This window comes from Mesoplodon densirostris, chromosome 11 (assembly GCF_025265405.1).
Source record: "Mesoplodon densirostris isolate mMesDen1 chromosome 11, mMesDen1 primary haplotype, whole genome shotgun sequence".
Lineage (NCBI taxonomy): Eukaryota > Metazoa > Chordata > Mammalia > Artiodactyla > Ziphiidae > Mesoplodon > Mesoplodon densirostris.
Window position 1 is genome coordinate 73953480 of NC_082671.1, and position 25276 is coordinate 73978755.

Consider the following 25276-nt stretch of genomic DNA (forward strand, 5'->3'; position numbering starts at 1 on the left):
AAAAAGAGTGTTTTTTTAGCAGGAAGCTGAGAGAGGGTAATTTTTTAGAGATGTGATTTTTGCTTGGTCTTCTCTGAGGCGGCTGTGTTGTAGCTGGATCCTGGGATTTCTGCAGCATGAGAAGAGAGGAGGGAGAGTTTTGGTTGTGTCTTGTGTCCCTGGGGCTCCTCAACAGTAAGCAGGCATTGAGCACTTACTGTGTACAAGGAGTTATGCTAAATATCCTTGGGAGATGAGGTTTTTACATTAATAATTTTTAAATCCGTGGCCCTGTATATAGCCTTTTATGAATCTGCATTTAAGGGGGTGTGTACAGGCTTGGGTATAAGAGAGACCTGGGTACGAATTTTGATACCACTGGGTTCTGATTGTGTGACTTTGAGAGACCTACTTGTCTTCTCTGTGTATGATTGTTAAATAGACTGTTTCTGCCCTCAGTTTCATGATTATGCTCCTACGTTCGTCTTCCTTTTTTTTTTTTTTTTTTTTGCGGTATGCGGGACTCTCACTGGTGGCCTCTCCCGTTGCGGAGCACAGGCTCCGGACGCGCAGGCCCAGCGGCCATGGCTCACAGGCCCAGCCGCACCGCGGCACGCGGGATCCTCCCGGACCGGGGCACGAACCCGCGTCCCCTGCATCGGCAGGCGGACTCTCAACCAGGGAAGCCACCAGGGAAGCCCCTTCTTCCTTTTTGCACGTAATTATTTTGCTCTCTTGTTGTGGACACATGCATCCACGCTTCCAGCATTTATCATATATTATGATATGTTTCCACAAAGATAAGTAAGAGCCAGTTTTTGTCCTCGATGAAAACCCAATCTTCATAGGAAACATTTAGTAAAACAACTTACCAAATCCAGTGTGACAAGCACATATTTTTCTTAGTGCTGTGTACGAAATGCTGTTGGAATATGCTGATAGATATTTTATCTGCAAATTGAAGAAGGCTTCCCTTGGGAGGTGATGCTTCTGATACTGGGTTTTGAAGGATAAATAGGAGTTCACATAGGAAGAACTAAATTAACTTAATCATTATTAATACTTCTTTATTCCTTCTCTTCTTTTTTCCTCTCCTCCACTTCCTCCTACTCCCCCCCCAATTCTCCTCCTTTCCCTCCTCCTCCTACTTCATATTCATGTTTTATTGCTAACAAGAATATCTACCTGGAAATGTGCCAAGTAGGGAAAAGAAGACAGTGCATTTAATTAGGAAAAATTATATTGTGATTGTCTTCTCTAAACAGCATGTTAGTTTTTTTCTTAATTGAAGTATAGTTGATTTACAGTGTTGCGTTAGTTTCTGGTGTACAGCAAGTGATTCAGTTATACATATATATACATACTCTTTTTCATATTCTTTTCCATTATGGTTTATTACAGGATATTGAAGACAGTTCCCCATGCTATACAGTAGGACCTTGTTGTTTATTTTATATATAGTAGTTTGAATCTGCCAGTGGCAAACTCCTGCTAATTTATACCCCCCCATCCCCTTTGGTAACCATAAGTTTGTTTTCTATGTCCCTGAGTGTCTTTCTGCTTCATAAATAAGTTTATATGTGTCATATTTTAGATTCCACATATAAGTGACATCATATGGTATTTGTCTTTCTCTTTCTTACTTCACTTAGTATGATAATCTCTAGGTCCATCCGTGTTGCTGCAAATGGCATTATTTCATTCTTTTTATGGCTGAGTAATATTCCATTGTATATATATCCCACATCTTTATGCATTCATCTGTTGATGGACACTTAGCTCTTGGCTATTGTAAACAGTTAAACAGCATGTTTTTCATCACCACGTTAAGTCATTCTGTTCTCAACTTTGTTCGCAGTTCAGTCTGGATGCGTGTTTATTTACACCTCACTTTCCACCCGCTTTCGCTTCTAAATGGGACTGCAAAAGGAGCCTGGACATCTGGGGGAGGGGGAGGGGCCCGTGGGGTTCTATTCGGCTTTAACTCTTCCCGTTCTCTCCGCACCCGCAGATGGGAAGCCGGTGTCTCTGTCTCCGCTGGAGTCCCAGCCTCACAGCCCCCGGTACACGGCGTCCAGCCAGCGGGAGCGCGAGAGCCTGGAGGTGCGCGTGCGCGAGGTGGAGGAGGAGAACCGCGCGCTCCGCCGGCAGCTCAGCCTGGCCCAGGGCCACGGCCCGGCCCACCGGCGCGGCAACCACTCGAAGACCTACTCCATGGAGGAAGGCACCGGCGATAGCGAGAACCTTCGGGCCGGCATCGTGGCAGGCAACAGCTCCGAGTGTGGGCAGCAGCCGGTCGTGGAGAAGTGCGAGGTAAAGAGCACCCGGAGCCTTCCAAGGTCCCAGTCCCTACATGGCCCACACCCACCCCTTGCAAATGCCGCCTGGAAGCGGGGCCAGGGGCCTGGAGAGAGCTGGCGTTCTTGGCTCAGACCTGGGCGTGAATCTGGCTTGATCATTCACTTTGCTGAATGGTCAGGCAAATCGTTCTAAGCTTCTGAGCCTCAGTTTCCCCACCTGAAAAATGGGCATAAGGAGGCCTGCAACCGCAGAGATATTAAGAGCAGCAAACAGAACCTGCTGCTTGTTTCTTTGTGGCTCATTTTGACACGCTCAGGATTTCTATGCCTAGCTGTCATCTTGGGGGCCCCTGTTACTTAGCTTCCAGGGGACATGGTGCACCTGGCCTTGAGGCCCTGCTGGGCAGTTCCCCTGAACCTCATTCTCACTTTACACACAGCTTCTGTAATTCAGAACCAGAGACTTGCTTATCTAAAGCAGTTCTTTGAACTTTTATAGCTTTGTATCGTTTTCCGCCTTTTAGAGTATTTCTTAGTAACTCTTTGGTCGTTTGGAAAACTTACCCACTCCCTCTCCCTCTTGCCCCTCACCCCACCCCCGGTTCATGCATCCATGCTTATGTGTGCGCTGCATGTGCATGTGCACACACGTGAGCGCACACGCACACACTCACGCACTCCTTTTCTGCTTCTTCCAGTCCCAGTGGAGGGGAGTTAGAACATCCCTGTTAAGAGCAAGCCCTTCTGGGACAGACAAACCTGAGTTCATTTTCCAGCTCTGGTGGTTTCTGTTGTGAGTGCTTGAGCAGGTTACCTAACCTCTCTGAGCTTCAGATGTGTCTCATCAGTAAACTTTAGAAAATAATACCTGCTTCCTGCAGTATTTGTGAAAAGGAAATGGGATGGCCATATAAAGCCACAAATAGTGTCTGGTGTATAGCATATTTTCAATTATGGGTAATTTTTGTTATTTTTAGTTAGATGCAGATATTACCTGCAATTTGTTTATTCCATTTCCTGGCTACATTCTCAGAATGTTAGACTTCAGACGCCCTGAAGAGAAAACAGTTTGCAAACTGTAAGATGCTGTTCACGTGAATGTGGTTTTTAGTGATATTGGTGATACTGTGTAGTATGCCATAAGGGGATATGGGGCTTATTGAGTGACGTAGACTCAGTTCTATGCAAGGTCAGTGGTCAGGGAGATTTTAGACTGGAATGGTCAGGGGGAGCCCCTGAGGATAATAGGATTTCTCATGGATTCCCAAGCCTGGTTGAAGTGTGGGCTGGTGGAGGGGCGGAGGAAGGTAGATGGAGGACATCCAACAAGGAGTGTATGTGTGAGTAGGAAAAATATGAAGCGAGGCGCTATCAAGCAGGAAAGGATTCAGAACACAGTGAGATGGTCGGTCAGGCGAGCACAGAGAACCTGGGCAGGGAAGCAGGTGCTGCATAGTCATCATTCATCCAACAAATATTTGCTGAGCCTCTGTTATGGGTCTCACAGTGTTCTCTGTGCTGGGAAATAACAATGATTGAAAAAGAGACAAAACTCCCTTTCTTCTGGTTCTTATGTTTTGAGGTAGGAAGTGAGGAAGAGATGATACACAAAGAGAAATTCGTATTATTACCAAACCCAGGTTTGGCTGCTCGCTGCTCATAAGCCAATAATTCGAGAGGCAAGTGTCAGTAGAAAGGAAAGGTACTTTAATCGGAAGAGCTGGCAATCTGGGGGGAAGGTGGACTCATGACCTGAGACCAACTCTGAGGATTCTGCTCAGCCATGACAGTTTTTTAAAGGGGTACAAGGGGGAAGAATCTCAATGAATCACTGAGGCAGGAGGTTGGATTCTGCAGCATTCTCCATTGCATGCAGACGGGCTGACTCTTTCTTCAGATGTTATGTTGCCTGCGTGATCTACCTGCAGGATTCTTAGGGGGGCTGTTAGGGGTAGAGAGCTAGTCATTTTTTAACTGCTTAATTCTTCATTCTTGCTTCTTTTTATATAAGAAAAGAATCAACAGGTTAGGCAAGGCGTGGTGTGCATTCAGGAGAGCGTAAGTCAGGAGTTAGGTTAAATTGCCTAGTGATCTCATTCCTATAATTAGGTTCTGACTACATGCCAGGCCCAGCCTCATTTAATCTTCCACAACCATTGCCAGTGGCCTGTGTAATGGAAGATCTTTGTTTTGCATCTTTGGGGACTTAGCAACTTTAACAAATTCCCTTGGTCTAGGCTGGTCTGGGATGGCCCCTAATTTGGGGATATTCTTTCCCTGCCTGGGTGAAGGCTGGTTTGATTTCTTACAGATTCTGTGCTCTCTGGTTATGGTCATGGCATCAGTTTAGAGTGTTGGCTGGCCCAGAGGGAGGAAATTCTTTTCTTCGAGTGTGTTTACATTATTGTGACTCAGGCTGACTTAAACCATCAACTATGATCAAGGAGGTGCAAAATAGAAAAGGAAAAGGAAAAAATGGGAAGACACAAGTGTAACAGAGGGAGAAAACAGAGGATTCCTCTTCCTGCTGTAGTCTCTGTGGCCATTGTCTTCCCCTGCTCAGCTGAGATACACACATCCTACTGATATTTCTAAAGAGGGCTTCTGTCCCGAGCGCCCCACCAGATAGCATGGGCAAAGACCATTGGCTTTCAAAATGGGAGACAGGAGCCCAATTCTGGTTCCTCCATACCTTGATGGCCATGTGGCACTGAACAAGTTACATCACTTTTCTGTGTGTTGGCTTCTTCGTTTGTAAGTTATGGATTAAAATCAAGTTCCTGCCTCAAACTATTTCAGTGGTGACAGTGGATATTAGAAATTTAGGCAAACAATAGCATAGCTGGGTTAGCAGTTGATTTCACTGTGATTTATCAAACAATCCCAAGTTAATGGTGGCTTTGCATCTTATTTCTGTTTACATGTAAGAAGTCTGGAGCTATTGGTGTAGGGATGTTCATGCCAGGATGCAGGCTTCCTTTATCTTTCACCCAGCTGGCTTGACTGGCATTCTCAAGGTCATCTCATGCTCTTTAATGACTATCAGAGCTTCAGCCCTATCATTCACATTCCAGCTAGCAGGAAAGAAGAAGCATTAAGGTGGGGCATATCAGTTTGCTTTAAGAACACATCTCAGAAATTTCACAATTAGTTCCTTTTAGAATACATTGGCAGAACTTCATTTAGCTGCTACCTTTAGCTGCCACCTATCTGCAAGGGAGCCTGGAAAAGATAGATTTTCTTTAAAGAAACCATGTTCTTTGTTAACATTTGGAGTTTTGCTCCTAGAGAGAATAGATATTATGGTTATGGTGAATGTTCTCTGTCAAATGAGTAGTTACTGAACTCGGTTATACATTAGAATTATATACCAAGCATGCATTTTCATGGGACCCACCACAGAATCTACTGATTGAGAATCTCTGAGAATAGGGCCCAAAATATCAGTATTAAAAATATGCATCCCATTCTGACTGGTGTGAGATGAATGGCCATGATCAAAAAATCTAGAAACAATAAATGCTGGAGAGGGTGTGGAGAAAAGGGAACACTCTTGCACTGCTGGTGGGAATGTGAATTGGTACAGCCACTATGGAGAACAGTATGGAGGTTCCTTAAAAAACTACAAATAGAACTACCATATGACCCAGCAATCCCACTACTGGGCATATACCCTGAGAAAACCATAACTCAAAGAGTCATGTACCACAATGTTCATTGCAGCTCTATTCACAATAGCCCGGAGCTGGAAACAACCTAAGTGTCCATCATCGGATGAATGGATAAAGAAGATGTGGCACATATATACAATGGAATATTACTCAGCCATAAAAAGAAACGAAATTGAGCTATTTGTAATGAGGTGGATAGACCTAGAGTCTGTCATACAGAGTGAAGTAAGTCAGAAAGAGAAAGACAAATACCATATGCTAACACATATATATGGAATTTAAGAAAAAAACATGTCATGAAGAACCTAGGAGTAAAACAGGAATAAAGACACAGACCTACTTGAGAATGGACTTGAGGATATGGGGAGGGGGAAGGGTAAGCTGTGACAAAGCGAGAGAGAGGCACGGACATATATACACTACCAAACGTAAGGTAGATAGCTAGTGGGAAGCAGCCTCATAGCATAGGGAGATCAGATCGGTGCTTTGTGACTGCCTGGAGGGGTGGGATAGGGAGGGTGGGAGGGAGGGAGACACAAGAGGGAAGGGATATGGGAACAGATGTATATATATAACTGATTCACTTTGTTATGAAGCAGAAACTAATAAAAAATATGTATCCCAGTGATTCTGTGATAGTGGAAACTGTTTGGAAACCCCTGCTTTAAGGGACAACGAAAATAAATGATGGGGTTCACTTTATCCTTGTGCTCTTTGAGAGATAAAGACCTCGAGCTTGTTAATTGTTACTATAACTTATTTTTTAGTCTTTTGCACCTGAGAATTAGGTTTTGTCCATTTGTGTTTATCTTCTCTTTGTGCGTCTTGATAATGTTATGTCTTAGACCCTTAAAAAGTTATTGTTTGGTGGACTTCACCTGTGATGAACCCCAGGTCCTGTTCGAGGTTTCATAGATGAATTAGAAAGTCCTGACCTGCTTGCATCTTATTTCAGTGTGGTCTACTCTGGGGGCACACGTGCCCTGAGATGCTGTCTTTATACCCATTAGCAGTGTGCTTCTTTGGTTTCCATCGCTTGGCATATTTAAAGATTTTTGGGAAAATTCCATAGAGGCAGATGAGAAATGTCAGTCAGTGGAGTCAAAATAGAATCCTCCCTTCATGGGAGCACTCGTGGTTACAAGTGCTGAAGTGGGTCCTGACACCCTGTCAGTGCACAGGGCCTCGTCACCAAGGACATTGTCATCGTATCTGGTTGTGCTGAAACTTCTCTGGGCTATGACAAGTATTTCTGAAAACCCTCCTGAGATGATGCCTGGGCTGTCAGCTGAGATATTTGGTGATAGAAATCAGGGGCCTTTGCCAGTCCTTGTGCCCTTTTGTCAGTTTCTAATGGTGTGGCCTTCAAGTAGCTGCCCATTTTATTCTTGCACATATCTGTTGTCAGGATGATGCTGCTTCCATGAGGGGCTGGTTTCTTTGTGCCTTGGGACTTGGAACAGGATGATCCTCTTTGATCTCCACTTCTGCCTATGTGTGTACAGATGTGTGCTGCATTTCTCTTGCATTTCTCATTCTGGTCTATTCTGGGAGTCAGCTTATGGTACAGCACAGAAATCACTGAACTGGAGTCCGAATTTCTAACCAGGAATCTTTACTTTGCCACTCACTAGCCATGTGACCTTGGGCAATTCAGTTACCCTCTTGGAGTCTATTTCATTATCATAAAATGAGAATAATAATGTGTTCTTCCCTATGCAATTGTGAGGAGGAAATGAGATAGCAGGTGGGAAACTGACTTTGTATGGGTTTCACATAGACTTATTATGGATATTCCAGTTCTCAATTGCTGCCTAACAAATCACCTAAAACGTAATGGCTTGAAACAATGCCAATCATTTTATTAGTTCTCCTGGTCTCTGTAGGTCAGGGATTTGAGAAGGGCTTAGCTGAGTGGTTCTGGTCTGGATGGTGGTGGGTGAGGGACTCATGCAATTACTTGGTGGCTGCAGCTGGCATGGTGAGGACTGGAACCATGGGCGCTGGCCCAGCATCTCTCTTCCCTGTTGTGGACTCAGGGTCTCTCCATGTGGTCTCTCTCTATGGCTGGTTTGGGCTTCCTCACAACATGGCGGCTCCAGAACGGTCACCTGCTTCCATGGCAGCCAATGGCTTTAAGTACAAGTATCCCAGTGAGCAAGGCAGAACAGAAACACTTTTAATGACCTGGCCTCAGAAGTCACACAGTGTCACTTTTGTTGATAGTGTAGTCTGTTAGTTGAAACAGTCACAAAAGCCCACCCAGTTTGAAGGGAGAAGGAGCACACATCCCATCCCTCAATGGGAAGAATGTCAAAGAATTAAAACAGCAACAGTTGATATTGTTATTATGAAAAGCCAGGTGAATGGTACTGTCTGATGTCAGACCACCCCTTGAGGAAGTATCTCTTTCCTGCTATTCCATGCCTTGAACTTCATTCAAAATGAAATAGTAATGTAATAGTAATAAAAGTTAACATGTATTGAGCCCTGAAAGTGTAGGCGACACCATGCTAAAGCTTACATAAAATATCTCATTTAATCTGCATAACATACTTTCTTCCTTTTATAGATTAGAAAACTACTGCTGAGAAAAGTTAGATAATTATTGCGAAGTCACACTATATGGAAGAGGTGGAGCTCACATTTAAACCTTGGCAGTTTGCTTCCTAGAACCTGTGCTCTGAACCACTGTGCTGGGCACTTCATAAATTAGAGCTGCTGGGACCCGTGTTCCCATCAGCTCAGAACTGCAGTCCTTATTCTGTGCCCGGCAGATGCCTTACCTCAGAAGGCTTCTGGGTGACAGTCGCGATATGGAGGTCATCTTTCACCTCGGGGGCTGTCGCAGCCCTATGAGGGTAATCATTCCTCTGTGGGTCTAAGCAAGGATCTGTCTGTTCTTTAAAAAGAAGCTGGGTTGTTCTAAAGTGCCTGCCAGATTGTGACTGCGTTTGTCAGCTCAGTGGGAGTTTACCGTTTTGCTTTAGGTTTTATGTTTATAAACCTTGACACCTCTTACCTGCATTTTCTGGACCCATAACAAACCTCCAAGAATTTTGATCTACCTTTTTACTTTTACTTCATCTTCAAGGTCTTTCCATAATCACTCCACAGTGGAAGGGTTTGCCCGCAATCTTTTCATACATCACGTTGCTGTTGAAAGATACTCTTACAGCATTTGGATACACATTTCATTAGGTTCATACGTTGTCTTTGGGGATCCTCAAAGGACGTAAATCTACTAAAATATTCTTGCTAAATGTTAGGCCCTGGAACTAGGGGATGTTGTACTGGAGGGTACCTAGTAGGACTTCTTCTGCAGTGATTTTCAGGAACCCTAGTTCTCAGTGTGGTCTTTTGGGTACCTTCCTTGAGTGTATAAATTATTTATTGCTTCATGGCAAGTTATTCCCAAAACTTAGCAGTTTAAAACAACATGCATTTATTATCTCATAGTTTCTGAAAATTGGGAATCTGTGAGCAGCTTAGTTGGAGATGGAGGCTCCAGATCTCTCCTGAGGTTGCAGTGAAGACATCTGCTGGGGCTGCATCAGCTATAGGCTTGATTGGGGCTGGAGCATCTGCTTCCAAGCTGGCACACTGGCCCAGCTGGGACCTCACTTCCTTAAGACTGCTTGAGTGTTCCCCTGGTGTAGCAGCTAGCTTTCCCCAGAGGAGGTGATCCAGCAGAACAAGGCAGAAGCCACAGTCTTTTTTATGATCTAGCCTTGGATGTCATGGACCATTACTTCTGCTAAGTTCGAATGGTCACACAGACTCACTGATACAATGTAGGAGGGGCTGCACAGGGCATGGTTCTCAGCTGGCAGGGATCTTTGGGGTCAGTCTTGGGCTGGCTTCCACACCATGGCCATGGCAAGGGGCCCTTTCTCTGGCAGCCTCCTGGCTGTGCTTACCCCGAAGCAAGGCTGCCTTGATCTGCTTTACCTATTGTGCCCTCTTGTAAAACTTACTTTGAAAATGTGCCCTTAAGAACAATGACAACAAATAAAGATGCAACCCTCACATTTTAAAGATGATGAAATTAAAGCAGGGAAATATGAAGGGTCTTACTTAAGATGACACAGTTGCTACCACAGCCCAGATGACGATGCTCATGGCTCACCTCCACATTCCTGGGTTTTCTGCCTTCTTGTATTGAAAGAGAGGATAAAGGCAGTGCCAGCATTCGACAGTGGAGGGAACTGGGCATCTTTGAAAGCCTTCCTTTCAGCAGTAGGGGAAAGACTGTTTCAGTTCTTACTTGAAGAGGAGTAGAAGTGAGGGCAGAAGGAAAAAACCTGATGCCTAGCTTTTGAGAATATTTAAGGTTCAAAGCCGGTTAATCCCTGGTGGTCCAGTGGTTAGGACTCTGTGCTTTCACTGCTGAGGGCCTGGGTTCAATCCCTGGTTGGGGAAACTAAGATCCCGTAAGCCACACGGTGTGTCCAGAAAGAAAAAAAAGGCTCAAGGCCTCAAATTCAGAGCCTTGAGCATATTATAAACTCTCTTATAATAATAATAGTTTAATAATGACTGCTGATGTATATATCTACTACGTACAGGATGCCAGGCTCTAAATCATGAGTCATCTTACTTAATCTTTCCAACCCTGTAAGTTGACACATTTATTACCCCTTTTCTATAGATGAGGAAGCTGAAGTCCCAAAAGGTAGTCCTGTATCTTGAAAGATGGGGAAGAGTTTGACAGGTGCGGGGAGGCGCTAGAGCATCCTAGATCGAGGGCACATCATGGAAGCAAGAAAGCTCAGTGCATCATCTAGCTTGATCATGACCTGAACAGCGTGAAAGGTGGAGGCGGGCTGCTGATGGTAATGATGTTAATCAGACCTGCTTTCATTAATTGTGCAGGTATTAGGTGCCAGCATTGAACTTGACATACCTTAGCTTAAGAAATCATTTTAATCATCCTAATTTTTTTTTTTTTTTTTTTTGGCGGTATGCGGGCCTCTCATTGTTGTGGCCTCTCCCGTTGCGGAGCACAGGCTCCGGACGCACAGGCTCAGCGGCCATGGCTCACGGGCCCAGCCGCTCCGCGGCATGTGGGATCTTCCCGGACCGGGGCACGAACCCGTGTCCCCTGCATCGGCAGGCGGACTCTCAACCACTGCACCACCAGGGAAGCCCAATCATCCTAATTTTATAGATAGGGAAATTTAGGCTTAGTGAGACCATATAGTGCAGATCCAGGTTGTAATTTTTCTTTTAATTTTGGTTTAAAAAAAACCCCTCAAAACATGAAATTGCTCTTCTTAACCATTTTCAAGTGCACAGTTCAGTTATGTTTAGTATATCCACATTGTTGTGCAACAGATTTCCAGAACTTTTTCAAAACTGAGACTCTGTTCCCAGTGAGCAGACTTTCCATTTCTGCTTCTCTCCAGCCCCTGGCGACCGTCATTCTACTTTCTGTTTCTGTGATTGGTCTACTTTAGATACCTCTTATAAGTGGGATTATAGAGTATTTATCTTTTTGACTGGCTTACTTCACTTAACATAACGTCCACAAAGTACCCCATGTTGTAACGTGACAGGATTTTCTTCCTTTTGAAGGCTGAATAATAATTCATCGTACAGATAGACCACATTTTGTTTATCTGTTCCTCTGACAATGGACACTTGAGTTGCTGGCACCTCTTGGCTGTTGTGAATAGAGCTGCTGGGGACGAGGGTGTGCAAATATGTTGCTGAGGTCCTGCTTTCCATTTTTTTTGGTTATATACCAAGAAGTGGGATTGCTGGATCATATGGGAATGCTGTTTCTAATTATTCCGGGAACTGCCATACTCTTGTCTTTAGTGACTGCACCATTTTACACTCCCAGCAACAATGCACACGGGTTCCGGTCTCTCCACGTCCTCGCCAGAGGTTGTGAATCTTAATGTGTGTGATAGCCTGCTCTGTCCACTGGAGAAGCCGACTGTGAACTGGTCAGGAAGGACTTTGAACTAGGATACCGTCTGGCCCTTTCTCACCCCCACCACTACCTCCCTGGCCCGTTTCATCTCCAGCTTCATGTGCCGTGAAGCACACCCAGAGATGGAGTTTCACGTGCTGACCGTCTATGAAGGCGTGTCCATGGGGCCAGCCACTGAGGATGCCGTGGGAGGGTCATTGGCTGCAGCCGCCCCAGGAAGGGGCCGACCCTCAAAAAGGCAGCTCTTGGCAAGGAGGCTGTTCCTAGCAAGTGGGGCAACGCACACCTCATGAAAGGGGCCTTAGGCAGCATATCACGGAGTCCACCGCACGTGGGTTATTGCAGTAGCTTCCTGACTATTCTCCCTGCTCCCACCTTCCTTGTTTGCTCACCTCCCCCGCCAGGTATGTGCACACTCAGAGCATCTGTTCTTAACTGGCAGCTAGAGTGATCCTTTTAAAATTTAAGTCAGATTGTGCTGTTTCTCGGCTTTGAACCCTCCAGTAGCTTCTCTCCTCACACAGAGGAAAAGCCGAGTTCTTAAGGGTGCCTGGGAGCTCTAGAAGAGCTGCCTCACGGACTTCAGCTTTCCTCCCTGCCGTCTTTCCCAGGCTGCCTTTCCACAGCTCCCTGTTCCACAGGCGGCTGCCTGGTATCTCAGGGTTGTTTCCGCTGCCTGGGACACTCTGCCTGGACACCCAGAGGCCTCATTCCCTGATCTACGTCAGATTTTTGCTCCGGTGTCACCTTCTCAGGGAGAGTTGTCCAGACAACCCCACTTCAGAATCTTAGCCCTACTCACCAGCTACCCATCCACATGCCTTCTTCCTCCCCTGCTTAATTTTTCTTCCTAGACTCCTCATCGTCTAGCATTCTATATAGTTTAATTATATGTGCCTTTGTTTGTTTATTTTCTGTGTCCCCCCAAGTGGAACGCCAGCTCCCGTGATGGGGGGGCAAGGATTCAGTCTCCTTCACTTGCTGCTGTATCCCCAGCAGCTACAATTGAGCCTGGTACATAGTAGGTGCTCAATCCATGCTTGTATTATGATTGAGTACTTGGCAAAGGTGTGTAGGCTTTTGGAGTCAGGCTGGTCATCCATTGGCCCCATAGATGGGATTGTGATACATGTCAACTGTGCTGGGTATGGGGCTATATTTAGACAACCCACCTGCCCCAGGCATGGGTTTACCCTAATAATTAAACTCTTCTTGACCCACCCAAAAATCAGTCTCACCCTTTCACATGTCTTCCATGAAACACTTGGGTTTCTGATTCCTCAGCTTATGATGCTCTTCATAACACAAGAAAACCCACCCTAAAGCAGACCAGGAATATGCCGGTGAGGATGCTGGGAGATCATTCCCTTGTTGTCCATTTATTGGGCCTTGGCCACAGAGGACGCAGTCACCACGCCCTGGAGGTTTGGCCCATCCCGTCCTCTCACCGGGCCCTGTAGGCCCTGCGTTCCACCTGCCCCCTTGCGCAGCCCCTGATGACTTGGCTTCCATTATGGTTGGAAGGGGTCTCCTTCTCTTTTCTACAGGGTGGAAATAATTTTGTCTTCTGGGTCGGTGGATCAGTATTTTGCGTGAATAGAAAACATTCGGTCAGTGGTTTCCCAAGAGAGTAGGGCCTGGGCAGTTTGTAAGATTATTTTAGGCGGCACGTTAGCAATATATTTTTTTAAATGTAGTAGTTAACATGTGTGTGTTACTGAGCCGCGTTGTGTGGGTTGAGTGGCAGGAGTCTGAGTTCTCCAACCCCTTTGCCGCTGACTGGCTGAGGCGAGGGGCCTCGTACCAGTTACTCATCTGCTTTGTCTCCCTTCCTTCCTCTTGAATTCTGGAAAATCCTGGGTATGAGGAAAGCTCTGTATATAGAACTTCTAAATCCCTCTTTTTATAAAGGAGTCACCGAGGATCAGAGAGGGTAGGTCGTTTGCCCAAGGGCACCCAGGTGGCCAGAGGCAGAGCTGCGCCACTGTCCTGATTTCCGGGGCTTTGCTTTTGTGCAGGAGAAGCTGCGTCCCGTGTTCTCCTCCCCTGGCCTTTTCATCACCCTGGAAGAGTCGTCAATTCCAAGGCGGTGGGAGAATGAGGTGGCTGTGCGGGAGCACTGCCTCTGCTTGTCTTGTAGAAGTGGGGGGGGGTAGGGGGAGGGGTGTGCTTCCTCCTCCTCGGAGAGTATCAGAAACAGATTCTGCGAAGACCCCTCCTCCTCTCCCAACCTAATCCCAGCTGACATCTGTGGAGTGTTTAACCGGAGACACTCTTCAAAGTGCTTTACACACAGAGCAGTTCTCAGGCGGAGTCCCTGGACCAGCAGTATCGGCGTCACCTGGATTCGGGGGATCCTCAGGCTGCTGCTCTGAACCTCCTGAATGGGGAACTCAGGAGGAGGGGCCCAGCGCTCTGTGTTAGCAAGCCCTCCAGCGGGTCTGATGCACGTTAGACTTTGAGGACCACTTACCCTCAGCAACCCCTTGAGGGTAAGTAGTATTATGTCCCCTTTTACAGACGAGGAGGTTAAAGCCAGGGGAAGATGAACACCTTCTCGTTATGCTGTGTGTGCAGTCGGTCACATGAACGAACATCAGTTCAATAGTGCACCTACTTGCACTTACTTGTCTGATCCCACCAGCTACACAGTGGAGTGTCCAGTTTGATCTCCATTTTACAGGTGGGCCAGTGAGGCCCAGGGGTGTTAAGCGACTGCTCCAAGGTCACACAGCAACTCAGCTTTGAAGTTATGGCTCAGACCCAGGTCTCTTCACTCTCGTTGGGTTTTCCCAGCTAACTGGCTCCTGCCTCTGTCGCCAGCTGTGTGCCTCTCCCTGGCTGCCATGGGAGCATCTGTCCTCTGGGAGGTCCTGCCTCTGCACCCCCTGTTCCAGCAGCTGCAGTCCAGAATCCGGGCCGAGCCTGACTCCCCCCAGCCCCTCCGCACATATGCCAGCATTTAAATAGGTTTCCCCTCCCATTCCCAAAGGCTACCTGTTACGAGATGCTTTCACTACGTTGTGCCCCCAGGCAGAATGCCTGGCCTTCAGGGTTGCTGCTCATGGGGTCGCTGGTGGACACATGGCTGGCTGGAGTGTTGATTACTTCTGCCAGGGCCACAGTTTGTCTTCCCTCCCTTGGTTTGGTGTGAATTTCTTTGGGGACAGTGGTTATTTTTCTCTCGCATGCCTGTATGAGAAAACAGCCCTATGGGGATTTTTTCCTGTTGGAGGGCAGTTCTCTTTCAGGTTACATGGAGACGGGCAAACACCCAGTTATAAATCCCTGCTAACCCTGAAGAGCAGCTGTGAATATTACCCTGGTCTCATTACTAGAATGCCCTCTCTTCCTGGAAGCTCTCCCTGCCTCTGCTCGGTCTGGGGTGCTGCTGGCTACTCTGGGGGCAGGGACGCCGAGCTTGCCACCACCGAAGCCTCTGCAGTCCCCGCTGGTGTTGTCTGGTTGGCTCTTTCTCTCCCTTCACTTGACCCGGGGGATGAAGGCTGATTGACGTTTCGATCCTTTGAGCCCAGCACAGTGCCTGGCACATCAGTCTCCAAAAACACTCCGGTCATGTCTGCATTCTTCCTGCAGGCCCTAAAAGTAAAGGTCACTCACTTGACCCCAGTGGCATCAGCAATGAGAGCCTAGCTCTGGCGCTCTAACCTGTATCTTTGGGTGCAGCTTGCAGCACTGTAAGTGAGCAGGAAGCTTTACTGGCTTCCTTAGAAAGAGCCTTGTGTGGGCTTCCCTGGTGGCGCAGTGGTTGAGAGTCTGCCTGCCGATGAAGGGGACGCGGGTTCGTGCCCCGGTCCGGGAAGATCCCACATGCCGCGGAGCGGCTGGGCCCGTGAGCCATGGCCGCTGAGCCTGCGCGTCCGGAGCCTGTGCTCCGCAACGGGAGAGGCCACAACAGTGAGAGGTCCACATACCGCAAAAAAAAAAAAAAAAAAGAAAGAGCCTTGTGGTCCCTGTGTCTGAGAATTTTGTATAGAGCCTTAAAATTTTGTTTTAAGTAAATTTTTTTTTTTTTTTTTTTTTTTTTGGCCGTGCCACACGATTTGTGGGATCTTAGTTCCCTAACCAGGGATCAAACCCCGGCCCCGGCAGTGAAAACACTGAGTCCTAACCGCTGGACTGCCAGGGAATTCCAGAGTGCCTTAAAATTTATAACTACAATTGATCCATTCTCAAGTTTGTTATATTGATGCTCTCCTGCCTTGTTTTATTTTATGGATTGGTGATATATCTATGGATGCTCCAAAATGATCTGTGGTTCCCTTCCAGCCACCAGGACAAATGGGGTGCTGAGAAAGGATCACTGGAATTTGGTCTGGTCTTGGCAGGAAACAGGGGGACACTCACAAAAGAGGTGGAGAGGGATTAATGCAGGGTTAAGGGGAACCAGCGAGGGTGGTACAGCTCCCACGAGGGAGTCCCTACAACCCCTGGGCCCGAGAGATGCAGGCAGGAGGCCCTGTGGAGCCCAGCAAGAAGTGGACATAAAGAGGGGGGCCTTTGGACTCCCGCTAGAATCTCCCATTGACCAAACTCAACCAGGAACCAGAAGCAGGAGGAACCCAGTTAATTCGGTCTAAAAAATTAAGGCTCTTGTGGCACAGAGCCAGTTGGAGAAGGGCAGGGAGTGAGTCTAGAGGAGCAAAGGAGAGCATCATCACACTACTTGCAGACTTTTTGACCAATAAAGCAAGTATGACATCTACCAAGTATAGGGCAGAAGTGGACCAGTGGTCACAGAATCTGAAGTTTAGACCTTCCCTTTGGGAGTTGGAACGTCCACGTATCTGCGACCCTCTTTAAGCCACCACATTGAGAAACTTGAAAACCTGGACTTCATAGCTTCAGACCAGAAAGTTCTCATGGTAAGGCCATGTGTGCACCCCTGCGCTTTCAAGGAAACTTCATCCCTGTTCCCGGACTGTCTCCACTCCTACCCCAAGCCCTGCCTCACTCCTGCCATTCGCTTCTGCACCCACAAAATTTGGGACCACCCCGAACTCTTCCAAGCGCGTGTTCGTGACACTCCAATTTTCTGCTTGCCTGGGTAGCAGGGCTCTGCCGCAGCGGCTCCAGAGGATGAATTTATTCATGGTGGCAGGTGTACTGGATGAAACTAAAGAGATTGGAAAATTATGTAAAATGTTTGAGAATGTGCATGCTCGTGCTTACATTTAATGGGCTCATTTGAAAACGGCCCTGAACCCTGAAGCCAAGACAAAGTTTGATATCTCGGAGGCCAGGTGTTTAAATATTTGCAATTCCGAAGAGCCTGATTCAGCTTGCTTTTTACCCATTCTCATCCCTGCCTTGGTTATGTCTCCCATGTGCAGGCGTTTCCCTATCCGTTTCCTTCATGATTTAAACAGTGACGGTTGCATCCACATTACAGGCTTTGATTCCAAGCCTTTTGGAGATATTATCCGGAGATAAGCGGGGCTGTCATCATTTTACAGGTGGAGAAGTTGAGACGTGCAGAAATGAGTTTGAGAAAGGTGGCTTTGGGGCCCCGTGAGATCTTAGCCTCCCCCACCCCCCTCCCCATCCTGAAAACCTGGACCTCTTGCACAGCATCATTGTTTTGGTGGAATGCCTCCTGTGCCTTGTAGGATGTTGAGCAGCATCCCTGGCTGCCACCCACCGGATGCCAGTAGCCTTGCACACCCCCAGGAGTGACAACCCAAAATGAGTCCAGACATGGACGCCCGTTCTGAGGGAGGCAGAGGGGAGTGAATTAGCCCCTGTTGAGAACCACCGCCTCCCAGCAGGGTATTTTAAGATCTTGAGCATAGGAGATTGTTAATTGGTCTGAGATGGGGCTGGGGCACAGGGTGTATTTTTAAAATCTTTTGGATGTTGCTGATGTACCACCAACGGGGTGAAGAATCTCTTTTGCAGAATTCAAATCCCATCTCTCAGCCTGTTTCCTGATCTATAATACTGAAATAGTAACACTGTACTTGCCTTGTACAACTAAATCTGGCAATCTTTGTGCTAAGTACAGTACCTGGAATGTAATAATTTGCTCAATAAATATTAGCTCTTAGTGCGGTGATTATTCGTCTCTTTTATCTTCCCTCGTCCTCCTTCTTGATCCCCAGGTATAAGTCTGGAGGAGGGACCCTGTAGCCCTGATCCAGGAGTCGGGGTTTGTGTATTGGGTGTGGGGTTGAACATATCATGGAGCCAAGGGCACAGTAGATGGGTCAGGCAGGGGAGGGCCCAACACACAGGGCACAATGGGGTTCTTTGGGACGGGGAGAGGGGCAGGTGCAGGGGTGAGAGGCTCTGAGAATCCCGCAGTTGTGGGTGAACCCGTGATTTCAGGATTTCTCGAAAGGAGGATCTGGATGAAGCTGAGCTTCAGCTCCTGGCATTGAGAGTGGGGGGCCAAGGTGCAGTGAAGGAGTTGAAGAGGTCTCGGAAGTGCATTCCAGGCTCTTGGCTGGTTTATCCTTGAGATGGTTAAACTTCCCTTGGTGATGTCAGGAGGCACGGTGCTGAAAGTAGGTCTGGGGAAGCCTGTGTGGCAGTGACCAGGACGTCAGAACTGCACTGCAGTTGGAAGTGGCTCATGAGGATAGCAGGGCGTCTGGAGCCATGCCCTGGGAGGAAGGGCCATGTGTGTGGTTCTGAAAACAAAGAGGCACCTATCAAGACCTCTCCCTCGAATTTCAGTATTGGGTGCCCTGGGGAACATATTGGTTCTGCCATACTCCCAGGACAGAACAGGGCTGGAGTGGGTGTTAGTACACAGGTTTCAATTCGAAGGAGGCTGTGCTTTGGTAAAAGGACAACATGGAGAGGCAGGAACCCCCCGTTTCTTCCAGCTGTTCTGAGAGAGGCTGGGCAACTTTCCAGTCTTTGTCAAGTGTGGCTCCCACAGAGGATGATAATTGTATGGTACGAGGAGGTGAATAGGAAAAATTGCTGGCAGCAGAGGGCAGCCAAGCCTGAGGGGTAGCCCTGCCTGGTAGCCTGGAGATCTCACTTGAAGAGATGAGCGTGTTCGTTGCCTGTAATTCATTTCACGGCACACCAAGGTGCCAAGTCACCCCGTTTGGGAAGCTTAGCTCTTGAGGATGTTTTTGTTATGAGTGGACTGCAGTGTGCTGTATTTCTGCACGTGGCATAGTTCCCTTCCGTGACATCGTGCAGGACACGTGTCGTGCCCCTCACGTTACAGTGATTGGTTAATGGACAGACTGGGGCCCATAGGTGTTTGTTGGTCCCTTTGCTCTGTTATCAGGTTACCCCTGACCTGAGACATCTTGTGAGAACGTTTCCCAAACTCTGAGCCACCACGTCTCTGTCTGAGATCCCCGATTGTCAGTTCATCCTTTCAGGGCATATCACTTTCTCTTCTCTTTTTACCAGTTGTCACTGTCTGCGGGCATGGGGGCCCGGGACTCACTGTTTACCTATTCAAGCCATTTGCCATTTCTCTCATCCCCAAAATGTAATTGAAAAAAGCCTTAATGGTTTCCAAATGATGATAGCTCCATAAACCGATTAAAAAGGCCTTAATAAAACTGTCTCGAGTTATTCTTCACAGCTGCCGCCAGTGCTTTTTGTGGCTCAGTGATCCCAGAAAGAAATAAGGGCACTTTTTCGTGCGGTCCAAAGCGCCAGGAAAGTCCTCTTCCTCCATCTAACTGCTCCCCTGCTTTCTTTGCTTCCCAGACAATCCACGTTGCCATTGTCTGTGCCGGATACAACGCCAGCCGGGATGTTGTCACCTTGGTGAAGTCTGTCCTGTTTCACAGGTAAGCGTGACTGTTGTCCTCTGCGGGCTCACGTGTGTAGCTGCCAGCTTGTGCCTTTCCTCCAGGAAGGGTTAAATAAAAGCAACATTTCTCATCAATCATTTAAGCTGCCATGAAAATGTAATTATTGTCTGAAACCCTGGGGGAGATTATCATGTTAATAATGTTTAACAGGGCTTCCCTGGTGGTGCAGTGGTTGAGAGTCCGCCTGCTGATGCAGGGGATGCGGGTTCGTGCCCCGGTCCGGGAAGATCGCACATGCCGTGGAGCGGCCGGGCCCGTGGGCCATGGCCGCTGAGCCTGCGTGTCCGGAGCCTGTGCTCCTCAACGGGAGAGGCCACAACAGTGAGAGGCCTGCGTACAGCAAAAAAATAATAATAATAATAATGTTTAACAGCAGTGATGAGGTGTCCTCTCGCAATGTTTAGAATTGTAGCTCTTAGACCTTAAGGGACCTTCAAGCACACTCCAGATTTGCTACTTCAGTTTCTTCATTGCCTTCCCCCGCCTGACAGTCATCATACCTCCATTTACACTTCCCTGTTGACAAGTTGTGTTATGGACTGAATTGTGTCCCCCTAAATTTTATCTGTTTGAATCCTAAACTGCAGGATGTCAGAATGTGATTGTATTTGGAGACAGGGCCTTTCAAGAGGTAATTAAGTTACAATGAGGTCATATAGGTAGGCCCTAATCCAGGATGACTGAGGTTTTTATAAGAAGAGAAGATTAGGACAGAGGGACAGCCATTTACAAGCCAGGGGGAGAAACCTGAGAAGAAACCAACTCTGCTGACACCTTGATTTTGGACTCCTAGCCTTCAGAACTAGAGAAAATAAATGCCAGTTGTTTAAGGCACACGGTTTGTGGCATTTTGTTATGGCAGTTCTAGCAAGCTGATACAGGATGCTTATTCTATTCCAGTGTAGCCCATCCCACCTCCGAGTGTTTCTGACCATTAGACAGTTCTGCCTTATATCAAACTGAACTTTTCCAACTGGTAGATTGTGTGATGAAGTCCACTGGTGCTAGTGCATCGCCATGGAGACAGTCATACACAGGATGGATTCCTCTTCCACCTGGAAACGACAGTCCCTCCTGAGTCCTCTGTTCTCCCAGTTAAACGCCTGCCGTTTGCTTTTAGAATCCTTTTTCATGGCCCTTTTCTTCCGTCTCCTCACTATTTTGATGGATATCTAGTTATGTGCAGAGTGTATCCAGAATTGGGCCTACAGCTCCAGCCAGTGTCCTTGGGCTCTGCTCTAACATTCTTTCTTACCAAGGGTTTGGATGAAGCTCATCCATAGCTGCAGCGAACAGCATGGAAATGTATCAGATAACCACGGCAGGATCCAGAAGGGTCTTAGCAGTAGGAACAGTCATGAAAAGCTCCCACAGTTTAACTGAACAGTGATCAATGTAAAGTTTTACACCCAAATCTGTCAACAGCATACATGGAGATGGGAGAGATGGTGGACACCCAAGACATACCCACCCTGCAGGAAAGTGGGATTCATCTTGGGTCCACTTCCTCTCTCAGTCCCCCAACCAGCCCATCTATCACTGATGCCTTGAGGTCCTCCGTCCTAAGTAATTTTCATTTCCACCCCTTCCCCTCCATCCCCACTGTGACTGTCATAGTTCATGTCTACATGTACTCTCAGCTGTGCTTTCTGTCTCCCTGACCCATCCTCCCTAATGTCAGAATGATATTTCAGACATGCAAATCTGATTTCCTAAAACCTTTCCTTAGCTTCTCCTTGTCGAGGGAAGAGAATTGAATCTCTGTGGCACACAGACCATCCGGGATGTGATGTCATTCTCAGCAGTGTTCTCTTTCTCCTCCTTGCTGTTTTTTCATGCTCCAGCAGCACTGATCTGCTCGTAGGTCCCCACCCTCTCCAAGGTGCGCCCTGCCTGTTGTTTTCCTCTTGCTGCTCTCTCTGCCCATTTCTCCCCTCCCCCTGCCTCTCCCTGCCACCCAAGTCTGGCAAACTCCTTTTATCCTTGAAGCCTTTGTGTAGGCATCATTTCTAACCAGAAGCCTGGGTCGGGGCTCCCGTTCTACCAGCCCATAATACCCTGTGTATCTTTCTATCATTATATTTATTACATTGTAATTTATTTATATATTCATGTTATATCTTCTGTAGTAGAATCTGGGGCTTCTGGAGACAAACACTGTACCTTATTTTTCCTGTTTTCCCAGTATCTCAGCAAAGTACTTAACATGTATTATATGCTCAGTAACTGTTGACTTGTTTAATAAGTGAACCTAGGAGACTGCATTAATAAATAACCTGGGGCTTCCTGGTGGCGCAGTGGTTGAGAGTCTGCCTGCCAATGCAGGGGATGCGGGTTCGTGCCCCGGTCAAGGAAGATCCCACATGCTGCAGAGCGGCTGGGCCCGTGAGCCATGGCCGCTGAGCCTGCGCGTCCAGAGCCTGCGCTCCGCAACGGGAGAGGCCACAACGGTGAGAGGCCCGCGTACCGCAAAATAAATAAATAAATAAATAACCTGAAGAGTGTTAATTCAGCCAGTTACCTACCAGCCCAGATTTAGTTCGATTTCACATTCAGGCCGCCGTATAGCTCAGTGATGTCAGCACATCATCTCGCTCTTGAGACTTTAGTTTGTGTATCAGTTAATAGCTTTTGCCAGGAATCAGTTCATCCCAAAACTGACTTGGTTGAAAACAACATTTCTTAGCTTAGCTGTTTGTACTGAACTCACGTGGCTGGTTCTTGCTGGGCCCCCAATGTTCCTGCAGTCAGCTGGCAGGTTAGCAAAACATGAGATTCACTGCCTTCTGGAGCAGGGAGAGGTGAACAACCAACAAATACATTACAGGATCAGTTACTGCTAGGGGTGCTCAGGTTCTCCTTGTAGCTCTGTCCGGTTGCCACTGTGATTTCAGTTGTACATCTGAGGAGGAGATGGGAATGCCGAATGAAGAGGGGCCCTTTCCCAACACCATGGCTTCTGTGCATTTTTGAGACTCATGGTTCTGCAGCCTTCATCTGCCCCTTGAAACCAGGCATTATGTAGGCTAAGCATTGAATCAGATGAGTGGTTCTCAGACTTTATGTGTTTATTCCTGGTCTCCACTAAAGAACTCAGGTCCCTCCCTGTTTGAAAAAGAAAGCCCACTCTTTAGAGAAGAGTATTTGCATGATTTCAGGTAGTCATGCTCTTTCTCAGTTATGGCACATTTAAGGTCATAAAACCTAAATAATTCCAATAGTTGTTGAAATCGTAAGAATCCTATTGAGTATAAGCTTTTACTTCTACAGTAGCTGAAGCACAAAGATGTTAAATTTAAAAATAGCAGTAGTGGGCTTCCCTGGTGGCGCAGTGGTTAAGAATCCGCCTGCCAATGCCGGGGACGTGGGTTCGAGCCCTGATCCAGGAAGATTCCCACATGCCACGGAGCAACTAAGCCCATGCGCCTCAACTACTGAGTCCACGTGCCACAACTACTGCAGCCCGTGCACCTAGAGCCCACGCTCCACAACGAGAGAAGCCACTGCAATGAGAAGCCCGCGCACTGCAACGAAGAGTAGCCCCTGCTCACCGCAACTAGAGAAAGCCTGTGCGCAGCAATGAAGACCCAACGCAGCCAAAAATAAATAAATAAAATAATAAATATATTTTAAAAAATAGCAGTAGTTTTATTATCAGCTGCTGATGGCATGCCATACTTTCATGGAGGCATGGGGACTTGAGAAGAAAGCAAATTCTCAGTATGTGGTATGAACATTCTACACCCCACATCAGTGACTACTTGATCTCTTTGGACCGAATAGCCAATTAAGTCCCTCCCATCCTTGAAATTCTACAAATGAGAATTATTCTGTGAATTGATACGCTGGTGATAATGATTTGAGATATCAAGACAAAAGGACCTTTGAAAGACATTCAGCCCAGAAAGTCCAGCTATAAATAGCTTCATTGTTTCCGAAGCACGCTATGAGGATTAACTAATACTTGATTATAAAATACTTTGACAAATGGAGTACCTTCTTAATGTTAATAATATAGTGGTGCAGGATGCTTCTTTTGGCTTTCACTGTTAATTACAGTAATTAGATTTATTTTCCAGACAAGATTTTTAGCAAAATTTCATTTAAGGTTTGCTTTGTCACATCAAATCAAATTTGCTTAATGACAGTGGGCACACTATATTTTAAAAGATAGTAAAAGTATTATGGGCACTCTTATATGCTGATGCTTGCATTAAAAAATTGCTGTAACCTTTTAGAAAGAAAGTTCATAGTATTATGACCAAGACATTTACCCTATGACTGCTTTAGGGAGTCTGTCTTAAAAGGATAATCCTAATTACAGAAAAAAGTTTTTGCGAAATATTGCTTATAATCATAAAAATTCAAATACTTAAACAATAAGTCTAAATAATGTGATGTCCTCTTCTAGTAAACCATATTCTTAGTTGGTTGTAAAAAGTATGTCATAACATGGACAAGTGATATTTTATGATATAAGGTGAGTGACAACACAATTCAAAAACTCATGCATAACATCGTTCCACGATATAAATACATGCACACATGTGTGGCATGCATACAGATACACATATGCATGGTTGAAATACAGGGGGTGAAAGAATAGCAAAACATACATGAAAAATGGAATTTTTGTATATTGTGTCTGGGGTGGTAGAAATACAGACGATCTTGGTTTTGTTTTCTCTTTATATATATTTTTGGTCATCTTACTCTGCACCCTCTATGATGAAGAAAAAAGGAGGATGAGAAAAATAAATACAAAATAAATGTGAGCAAAGGTTTACCTAGTAGAAAATAACACAGTATGTGTCTGTGTCACCTAGATGGGAGACTACTTAAAGAAAAATTGGGGGGATGCCTATAACTCCAATCCCAGTTGCAGATAAACTGGGAAGTATAGCTGCTCTTCAAGGAAACCGAGCTTTTAGTGAGCAGAGGAAAAAGTATATATATTCACTTAGTCACTAAGTGCTTACCTCCTGGGCAGGAAGGTGGACCAGCTTGTAAACATTTAATATTCGTTTGCTGGGGTGATCTACTTAACTGTTACTCCACAGCCCTGTTGGCAGGAAGAAGCTGGGTGATTTGCCTTACTTTGCATGTCAAACAGCTGGGGTTTTTGTGTGTGGGTGTGGGTGTGGGTGTGTGCGTGCGCACGCACCAGTCTTTTTTTTTTTTTTTTTTTTTTAGCTTTACTTGTGCCTCTCAAGAACAGAGAGGATAAAACAGCATCTTCGTGACCCGTGTCTGCCTCTAATTGTCTTATTGCTTATTCAGGCTTAAACTTGTTATAGAAGCAGTTTCCAGATTTTGAAGGGAGGAACCTAGGATTTGAGTAAAAGAAACCAGAAGTAGGTTCTGATTCTTTCTGATTCTTTCCATCTATGAGCTGGTGACCCAGCAGGTCACTGTACTTCTTGGAGCTTTGCCTTGCTCCCCAACCTCTCATAGAGCCCTGTTGTGAATATCAAAAGAGGTAATCGATGTGAAACATTTATGTATTTTATTTATTTAACAAAATAGGAAGGTAGTTCTCATTCTACATCAGGCTGTGTTCTGAGTGTTATTCAG

At 46.4% G+C, this 25276-nt stretch overlaps 1 protein-coding gene across 1 annotated transcript in view; it reads left to right on the top strand.

Moving 5' to 3' along the window:
• LARGE1 (LARGE xylosyl- and glucuronyltransferase 1) overlaps positions 1 to 25276 on the top strand; it is a 596546-nt gene that overhangs the window by 280522 nt on the left and 290748 nt on the right. Inside the window, 2 exon segments of the mRNA XM_060112947.1 lie at positions 1991 to 2292; positions 19596 to 19678. Of these exon segments, the coding sequence (XP_059968930.1) occupies positions 1991 to 2292; positions 19596 to 19678 (385 nt within the window).